General features: G+C 43.7%; 1 protein-coding gene across 1 annotated transcript in view; it reads right to left on the bottom strand.

Annotated features, from left to right (window-relative positions):
* LOC102293147 (ephrin type-A receptor 4-A) overlaps nucleotides 1-10,342 on the bottom strand; it is a 28,349-nt gene that overhangs the window by 16,397 nt on the left and 1,610 nt on the right. The window contains exons 3-5 of the mRNA XM_005920561.3: nucleotides 8,340-8,537; nucleotides 7,913-8,023; nucleotides 7,147-7,501 (exon numbers count right to left, since the gene is read on the bottom strand). Coding sequence (XP_005920623.1) covers nucleotides 7,147-7,501; nucleotides 7,913-8,023; nucleotides 8,340-8,537 — 664 coding nt within the window. The remainder of the gene's footprint in view (nucleotides 1-7,146; nucleotides 7,502-7,912; nucleotides 8,024-8,339; nucleotides 8,538-10,342) is intronic.

The following is a 10,342-nucleotide window of genomic DNA, read 5'->3' as shown; positions in this document are numbered from 1 at the left end:
GTGTGTGTGTGTGTGTGTGTGTGTGTGTGTGTGTCTGTGGGCACATTAACATTCTGCCTGTTAGACAGGACGATAATTACAAAGCAATCAGCTGTTCGGCTGCTTGAGACAAGCGAGACAAAGTGACAGAGTGTAAAGGATTGGGAAGGTTGACTGGGAGAGGCAGCACGAGAAAAACACTGACAAGAAGCGAAAGATAAAGAGATGAAGAGAGGGGAGACGAAGTGAGAGGGAGAAGGGAGAGACATGCAGGAGAAGGTGCCCTTTGATTACTATCAGCATTGTCTTCATTTGCATATGCATTCTTCTGCTACCCAAAATGCAAATGCAGCTCATTCCAAATCCAACTAAAAGCCTCGTCGGCACACTGTATGCATGCATGTGTGTGTGTGAGGGTGGGTGTGTGTGCGTTTGCGTGAATTCTCCTTGACCCCGTGTTAGCTGTCATCGTCCCTTGGTTCTTCCCAGCAGAGGGGTGGAGATGGAGGAAGTACCCCTCACTGCTGCGGTCTGACACCTGTCTGAGTGATGGATAGAGGGAGGGATGGATTGACGGATTGATAGACCGTCACGCGAGAAGGAGGGACGCTGTTAATCGCAGGGGTCATGCCCCATTTTAATTAACGCCCAAGGAAACGCTGGGGGAAAGGCTGGAGATGAGGCTGAAGATAGGATCGGATCCTTATCTTTTTCAAGTGTAGGACTTCCTAGAATGGACCGCCTGGCTCCAAAATCAAAGTTCCCCTGTAGCCAATTTTAGCTTGTATTTTACAGGGTCAATGGAGTCTTGCATTTAAAACGTCAAACGAGGCTGTAGCTTTAAGTTTGTCTAAATTTAAATATTCACATAAACTGGTGGTCTGAAGCGAGAAGTGTGTGGATTTGTGAGTGTGTGTGTCTGCCTAAAGCCAACAGTGTTGAACATTAGCATGTGAAAGGGACTCTGCAACAATAACCCCCCCATAGCAGCAGCAACACCCCCACCCCCTGACTGTGGATTGGGGAGAGGAGTTGGAGAAGCGAAAGGAGGGATAATAGGAGCAAGACAGAGAGGGAGAGCGGAGCTTGTGCCCATGCCAGGGAGCTACAACACAGCCTGGTGAAGCTGGCAAACCTCTTGTACATTAAGAACAACCTGGGAGAGGCAGACAATAGCACACACGCAGACAGACACACACACGCACTCTGATTGTTATGGAGGAATGCAAAGCATTTCCCCCACCTGAGTTTGGCTCACTTCAAACAATCACTCGTGCTATTCCAGTGTCTTTGCTTGCCTCGTCACCTGCCATACGCGCACATATACACAAACACACATGCACACACAGAGACACAAACTCCTCCCTCTCTGTTTGCCCCATCACACTCTTCTCTAGGCATTCCTGGGCAGTCCTCCAAACTGTGAGTATATTGGAAGGAGGGCTTTGTTAGGCAGAAAATCAGAGATACAGTACACAGACAGACACAGTCACACACACACACGTGCACTTGTTCACACTCGCACATACACACACTCTAAGTCAGCAGTCCAACATGTCCGGAGTCCAGAAATGCGATGCAATAATTAGAGGGACTGAATACAGCGATTACGCACTCATTCTATCATCCGCTTGCTCTTTCTATCATCTCTCTTTCAGTGTTGCCGTCTCTCCCTCTGCCTCTTTCTGTCCAACTGCTTTCTGCTGTTGACGAGACACTGCAGGTGCGTTGGAAAGAAGCACAACCATGAAATCTCTCTGGATGGAGGGAACACACATGCAAACACGCTTGCACACAGAAACATTCCAACCCTCCCAGGCACTGAGCAGAATTGAGGAGATTCGGACGACAGAGAAAAAGGAGGCCAGCAGAGAGAGAGAAAACCAGGAGGCTCCGCTTTCATTCCACCTCTTCAGCCGTTCACATTTCACATTCTCTCTGTTGTCTCTCCTCCCTCGTTTCCGATCCTCCCAGACGGATCGCAGCTGTCAAACTTTTGACGTCTTCATCCACCTCGGTCGTGACCTCGCTCTGTGCGACTAAACTCTTTCTGCAAGTGTGTGTGTGTGTGTGTGTGTGTTTGGCTGTCAGCCAAAGTTTTTGACGTCTTCATAAGGCTCAGTCATGACCTCGGTCTTAACCAAGGGTTTAGAAAGAGGGGGAGTTCCCTCTCTCTTGTGTTTCTCCACTCGCCCCCTTTGCACCAAGTGACAAACCCCCAGCAGGGGAGGGGGAGCTCTGTATTGATGCCTTCTGCTGTCAGTGGCCTTCTTTCAACCCCTCTCTCACCCCATTCATGATCTAATCCCTTCTTCCTCTCCAGAGCTTCTCCGCTCATCCTCTCCATCCTCATTATTTTGCGTCAACACTGAAAATGAACTTCTCACATTTTACTCCTTTAAATCTACACTTGTTTCAGTTTAAATTAACCGCAACTGTCGCAGAAGCTTAAATGCATAACCAGTGCAAAAGTGCACATGCAGATAATATTAATGTGGGTAACAATCCATTGAACCAGGAGACATATAACTATGAAACATTTCCAGCAGACAAGCATAGATTTTTCATTTAAAATTAAATGTACTTGTTTGGTGTTTTACTATCAGACTAGATTTTTCTCCTGTGTCTTTATAAACACCTTAAAAACTCATGCAAAAAGAGAAAGTGGGAGTTATTTAGGAGGTAATCAAACTAATCCTTGCGTGTGTGAATTATTTTTCTCTTACTGCGTCACAGAACTCATACTTCCACACTGACAGTTGCCATTTCAGTGCACTCACACTGACATTTAGTGCACTACAAGAACCTAGATTGTCTAGTGATAACTCTCAAACCTGAGTGTGACCCATCAACGGTCGCTTGAGCTTGTATAGCAGGAGGGATGAATCACCAAAATCTTTTAAAGCATTAAGAGGAATGTTGTTAATGCTAATCCTTGCTAGCTAGCTAAGAGCACATTTTTAAAACGCTGACAGCTGATGTTGATGTTCAACGTGAGATAACGCTGCACAGGCCTAGAAACAGGTCACCAACCCCCGGTAATCTCTGGTTTTTGTGGCAAATTTTCTATTCCTTGACAAGTGGGTGAGTGGTTTCTACCAGGTGAAATTGGTTGCAAAAAGAGTGCTGCACCAAAAACCTCCTTGTGATCGCTTTGGTTGATAGCAGATTGCCACTCTTGGCTGTAATTAGCATGGAAGATGCTGACTTGTCTTCCAAATACACCCAATTCCCTCTCCAAGTTGTACTGAAAGTTGGAAAAAGTGCAATGCAAACTTGTGCAAAGTTGTGTCTTATCAGTGTAACAACAAATTACAGGGAGTGCAGAATTATTAGGCAAATGAGTATTTTGTCCACATCATCCTCTTCATGCATGTTGTCTTACTCCAAGCTGTATAGGCTCGAAAGCCTACTACCAATTAAGCATATTAGGTGATGTGCATCTCTGTAATGAGAAGGGGTGTGGTCTAATGACATCAACACCCTATATCAGGTGTGCATAATTATTAGGCAACGTCCTTTCCTTTGGCAAAATGGGTCAAAAGAAGGACTTGACAGGCTCAGAAAAGTCAAAAATAGTGAGATATCTTGCAGAGGGATGCAGCAGTCTCAAAATTGCAAAGCTTCTGAAGCGTGATCATCGAACAATCAAGCGTTTCATTCAAAATAGTCAACAGGGTCGCAAGAAGCGTGTGGAAAAACCAAGGCGCAAAATAACTGCCCATGAACTGAGAAAAGTCAAGCGTGCAGCTGCCAAGATGCCACTTGCCACCAGTTTGGCCATATTTCAGAGCTGCAACATCACTGGAGTGCCCAAAAGCACAAGGTGTGCAATACTCAGAGACATGGCCAAGGTAAGAAAGGCTGAAAGACGACCACCACTGAACAAGACACACAAGCTGAAACGTCAAGACTGGGCCAAGAAATATCTCAAGACTGGTTTTTCTAAGGTTTTATGGACTGATGAAATGAGAGTGAGTCTTGATGGGCCAGATGGATGGGCCCGTGGCTGGATTGGTAAAGGGCAGAGAGCTCCAGTCCGACTCAGACGCCAGCAAGGTGGAGGTGGAGTACTGGTTTGGGCTGGTATCATCAAAGATGAGCTTGTGGGGCCTTTTCGGGTTGAGGATGGAGTCAAGCTCAACTCCCAGTCCTACTGCCAGTTTCTGGAAGACACCTTCTTCAAGCAGTGGTACAGGAAGAAGTCTGCATCCTTCAAGAAAAACATGATTTTCATGCAGGACAATGCTCCATCACACGCGTCCAAGTACTCCACAGCGTGGCTGGCAAGAAAGGGTATAAAAGAAGAAAAACTAATGACATGGCCTCCTTGTTCACCTGATCTGAACCCCATTGAGAACCTGTGGTCCATCATCAAATGTGAGATTTACAAGGAGGGAAAACAGTACACCTCTCTGAACAGTGTCTGGGAGGCTGTGGTTGCTGCTGCACGCAATGTTGATGGTGAACAGATCAAAACACTGACAGAATCCATGGATGGCAGGCTTTTGAGTGTCCTTGCAAAGAAAGGTGGCTATATTGGTCACTGATTTGTTTTTGTTTTGTTTTTGAATGTCAGAAATGTATATTTGTGAATGTGGAGATGTTATATTGGTTTCACTGGTAAAAATAAATAATTGAAATGGGTATATATTTGTTTTTTGTTAAGTTGCCTAATAATTATGCACAGTAATAGTCACCTGCACACACAGATATCCCCCTAAAATAGCTAAAACTAAAAACAAACTAAAAACTACTTCCAAAAACATTCAGCTTTGATATTAATGAGTTTTTTGGGTTCATTGAGAACATGGTTGTTGTTCAATAATAAAATTATTCCTCAAAAATACAACTTGCCTAATAATTCTGCACTCCCTGTACAAAGGCACAAATTTTACTTTGAAGACAAACAGTCTCCTTTTCTGGTTTGTGTAACACTTGATGCCAGCAACCTAAAGCAACCACTCCCTAACCAGTTTCAGAATACACATTTATCACTAGCAAAAGTACTCACAAGGGTCGCTGACCTGCATGAACTGGGCGTTAGCAATCAATTTCATAGTAAATATACATTTTTCCTTCCAACTGGTGGCTGATAGATAATCTTAGACAGGTCTCTAGGTCTGTGCATCACAGGTCTAACATCACTACATTAGATGACAACTCTAACTTACAAGCATGACAATTGTAAGTTGCACTGCTAAGAGAAGACTCCAAACTGAGACATACGATTGTCTTTCAAGTGCAAAATGAGCCCAGCTTCTAATGACGTATTGCCAGCCAAGGTTAGTTTGCCTGGTTTTGTCTTCACCTGAACGCGTTGTGCCGACTCAGAGATGGCACATGAGTCTACATGATCCAGAAATCTCTTAGTGTGTGTGACATGTTGAGAGACAGATCATCTTAATCTCTTCCGAAATCTATTTCTCTTCCCTCCATCCCGCTACGCCCTCCTGTTCTGTTTCTCTCTGCAAATTTTAAACTTAAAATAGGAGAAGAGTTAAGGTGTCCGTCTAATTCAGTCGGGTCAGAGGTTTTGGAGAGATACATTCTGTATTCATTCAGACTTTGATGAATTTCCACTGAGGCAGCTGCGCCCAGCCAACAACCTGACAGGCAGAGAGAGTAGGGAGATGAAGAAGAGAGCAGCAGATAGATAGATGGCACTTCACATCTGCTGGAGGTTCAACAGAGTCAAGGGTCTCTCCTAAATCTAGTTGAGGAGGAACATCTTTCAGGCTTCAGGGACCACCCCACAAACCTCCCCCTCCTTTCAGATGAAACAAATGAGCTAAGCCGGGTGACAGTTTCAGAGAACATCTGAGACACATACTATTCATATTCATACAGAATTTTGGCAACTGCATCTCTCATTGCAAAGAAAAAAGTCATGTTTTTTTCTCTCTTAATCACCAACTGGCCAACTGGCAATGCATCGCTCTTTTTTATGTCCATCTCTGTATATTTCTCTTTCTCAGTGTCCCCTCTTTGCTCTTTGAATTATGGGTCTGTTTGTTATACAATTAGCCTGCTGGGATGGGCTTCATAAATAAAACCGAGGGAGCACATCAGTGAATCGTTCACCCCCACCCCCACAGCTCTTCTTCTATTGGTCTCTGTCCATCTGTGTATGTGTGTTGTGTGTTTGAGTGAACATGAATGGAGAGAGTCGAGCCATGTTGTAAAAGTGTCTCCACTAAGCCTGTCCAACCCCGTTCACCCCACTTTGTCACATAAGCGTGGAAATTTGCAGTCTTCACTATCACAACAGTCGTTTCCAAATATTACACGTCATCCGAGCCACATGTGAGTCGGTGAAAGGTGTGAACAGCTTGCATATTTGTTACAGTAAAGTTCAGACCAAATTTGTAAGCGACAGAAAGACATTTTTGTCCAGATGGCTGTGGTTATGCGAGCACACCTCATATGGAGACCTTAGCGCTCGGTACACAAAGCAGAACTTCAACTTGCAACAAAAAGATCGGTCTTAATTTAACCCACTCTAAATGATGGCTGGGCATGTGTCCATACAGATAAATGCTCCCAGTGCATGCCACCCTGTTGATCTGAGCAGGCCAATATGGACTGCACCACTAAAGGTCACTGATTTTAAAAGTTGTTGAATTTTTACTAAAAATCAAGTGGAAATTACACTTTTACACATTGCTTTTTGACTTTGCCGTGCAGTTGCTAAGTATCCAGCGGAAACACCAGAAAAAGAAAACCCATTAATTTGATTAAAGACGTTCATAAATGGATTTTATCACCTTCAGAATGACCCATCTTATCTCTTTTCTCTGTTCTCAGCTTGTAACCTGCAATCTGAATATTATTAGAGTTTAAATTAGGTCAATTTTCTTTTGTGTTCTTTTGTGTAATTTGCAATTTCAGTTGGATACCTTACAAAACACTAAAAATGTGCCACTATCTACTGTTTCTGCAACAGAATAAAATTTGTTATGGTGTCCTCTCTAAACCACATTTGCCAAGCTAGCGAGTGCCCCTTTAAAAACGAAAAGAACCAAATATCAATATTATCAGAGTAGCTTGTTAAGCTGAGCACATTTGTGATTGTTGTTCACAGAGATGCTAAACTTCAAAGTGACAACACATTAATTCAGGAGTGCACAAAAGAGAAGTAGCTCTGCTGTAGCCAGCACCACTTACCTTTACATGCACCTCCCCTCTCCTCATATCCGGGGTTACAGAGACATCCACCAATAGGAACCAACCACTCTCCATCAGCACCGCAGTACATTTTAGGTTCCTCTCTTTCTTCCGATTGGTTGACACAGGACCCCCGGACCTCCACTAAGGAGGACGTGTCGGCCCCGGTAATGGTGTCGGGAAATGTTGCCAGGTTACGAACGGTTAGCGGGCAGGTTTTGTAGAAAACTCTGACAGAAACCAAAGCAATGCAGGCGCCCACATCCTGAAAGGCTAGATAGAAGCCCTTCCGGGTCGTGACTTTTACATCTCGCACCTCTGTGTTCAGTTTCATGATGCGGTCTCCAACATCCACCTGAATTGAGAGAAAACAGCATTGCATTAATAAACAGTGCAGTAAACCGTGTCACCCCTTATTAATTCAATTTGCTTGTTCAACTTAAAGTGGGCGTTTCAATTGAACCGCCGCTGATCTCCACATCTTCAGCACTTGGCTCCGATTCAGAATAACTTTTATTGATTGCTAAGGCAAAACAAGCTTTACGGCCTGCAAGATTAGAATGTAAGTTACTTTAGCAAAGACTGAGCAAAAGCACCTTGCCAACATTCCCGGGACAGCAAAACAGACATCTAAGATAAAAGTGCTTGTAAAACAAATAAAAACATTACAGCTAAGTGCTTTTGGGGGGGGTTATTTTCCACATAGGAGCAAATTACACTGAGTGGCGGAGGGAACTCAAAGCCTGACTCAGTTGTTCGGTGTTACCTGGGTGAAGCTTTCGTCTGCTGCCACCGTATCCACCTTAATGAAGCTGCTCTCTTTGATGTAGCTCTCTCTGTCTTCGTTTGACTCATGGTAGTACAGATTGAATGTCTCCTACAAGACAAAAGGGGAATTTAAAAAAAAGGGACAGACTGAGGCACCTATTTATCGTCAGCACCAGCACTCATCTTTTCTCTTAATATGATAATGAGTCAAAGTGGGGTTTGTGCTTGAATAAACAGCAGCTGTAATATAAAATAAAGGTCCATTAGCGGCAGTCTGTCCATTAAGTAATTATCATGAGAGTTAACATATTAAAAAAAGGTCAGACCCTTTATCAGAATTCTTTGCTGTTTTGTTAAAACTTTTTACCGCAGTCAGGCCATACATTCACCAGCACGCTACACATCCTGAGCACGCTTTCACGTACCTTACAGGTGCCGGTGACCCCTGGGAGGCTGTTACAGTCTCTCAGGGTGAACTTGACTTCGACGTAGACCCGCTGAGCTCCAGACCGAGGGATCCAGTCTGTCCTGAGCCAGTTGTTTTGATTGGGCTCCAGGACATTGCACACCTGGTACGTCCTGATGGGGATGTTTTTCTCATCCATAATGCTCACCTCTTCCCACTTCAAACAAGCACATTTGTATAACTGCGTTAGTTAGAGCAATGATTGTGCATGTAAGACATATGTTGCTGCCTATAGGCGTTAGACTACATTCGAAAAATGCATTTAGTTCAGGCCAACATCACGAAGACCAACTTTGAAGTGACTGGAATTGAACTGAAGCAGATATTCCATCAAAGTTGCCTTGATGAATGACTTGATATTAATGAAATGTAACTGTCATGTGGAGAACAGCTTTCCCAAACTTCTCTTAATTCAAGATAGTCTGATTTTTTTAAAATTAAAAAAGTCATTTGCCAAGCAGCAGTCATTTAAAAAGGCTGCTGGCACTCAAATTTCAGATGACACGCCAGTTTAATTTCCCACAATGCACCAACAGAGAAGGGTTTTCAAAACCCTTCCATGCTGGCAGCTGCAGACTGTTATATAATTTTGACAAAAGCATCTAAATAGCCGCTGTGATGGCAGCAATGTTAAAGTGTCTGAAAGTTGATTTTCATACTGTGCTGGCGTGAACTGAAAATGACTGCATACGCCGCATAAAGTTGAACTCTTCAGCGTAGGCACAAGCTTTAAACACACACATAAGCAGCGGTGGCTGGCAAAAAAGTGCACACTGTGAAAAACTTAGGTTGCCTGTTCACTGGGGGGTACTTCTAGTCATCATATATACAAAATAAATTTCAGATGCCGGTGTCCACCCTCTGATTCACCGCTGCTGCGTGAAGCCTCACGGGCTAATGCTCATTCTTGCATCAATATTCTGCAGTGGACGGTGGTTCAGATTTGTTGCGACTCCAAGGTTTTTGCAGGCACATTTCCATACGAGTGAAGCAGGCTCAACCTTCACCGCACCATCCATCTCAATAGAGCCGATTATTTGCCTTGTACTGTGACCCTTCAAATGACCGCTGAGCCTCCCAAGTCCAAATTGGCTTTTTATTGCCACTGAATAATAATCTGCTCTCTCCCTGCTAGTGAGAGCTGTATACACACTAAATGCACCGTGTCCAAAAAGAGAAAAAGAGAGCGAGAGGAATGACAGAAGAATGCGTGTGTGTGTGCTTGAAGGACATGCTTGTGTGTCAGTGTGTGTCTTTAGACTGATCGATATGCCATCAGAGTCGATTTCGTTGTCTAATGTGGGCTTATTGCCTATATGCTATCAGCTAATAATAATATTATGTATATGTTGGGTGATTTGTAAGCGGTGCAGTAAATATGTTAGTCTTTACAGTTTTATGTACATTTTAAGCCCATTCTTTATTGATTTAATACTCAAAATGTATCAGCACTGCTATTGGCCTGGAATATCTAATCGAGACTGATCTTTTGTAAGCCACGCATTTCTTTATGTACAGTGTGTTAAAATGTGTGTGAGTGTGAGGGTGTGCACATGCCCACATAGTGTCAGCGTTTGTGTGCTGTTGTAGTGTCTTTGCGGGTTGAGGAAGTTAGCTGTATAAAAGCTGACATGGGGTATGATGTCTCTGTGTCTAGTCTCCTTCAGAGTTTTTGTCAGCCTACGCAGCTGTCAAGGGAGAAGGAAAAAAACATACAGAAATGGAGTTTTGTATGTATGTGTGTAGCTATGGGGTGAGGAAGGTGGGGGGAGTGCCTGTAATCAAAAGCTCAGTGCGTGCAGACCAGGACCCTGTCAATCAAGCAGCATGTGAGAGTATAAGGGCAATGGCAAGTGAAGAAATAACAGGCAAGTTCACCACTAACTCTTAAACCAACAAAAGAGGTAAGAGAGACACTGAACGACAAAGAAAGAGAGAGAGAGAGAGAGAGAGAGAGAGAGA

This window comes from Haplochromis burtoni, unplaced genomic scaffold, assembly GCF_018398535.1.
Source record: "Haplochromis burtoni strain Fernald_Lab_line unplaced genomic scaffold, NCSU_Asbu1 Contig_41, whole genome shotgun sequence".
In the NCBI taxonomy this organism is placed as follows: Eukaryota; Metazoa; Chordata; class Actinopteri; order Cichliformes; family Cichlidae; genus Haplochromis; species Haplochromis burtoni.
The sequence above is the reverse complement of the archived record's forward strand: the minus strand, read 5'-3'. Positions and strand labels throughout refer to the sequence as shown.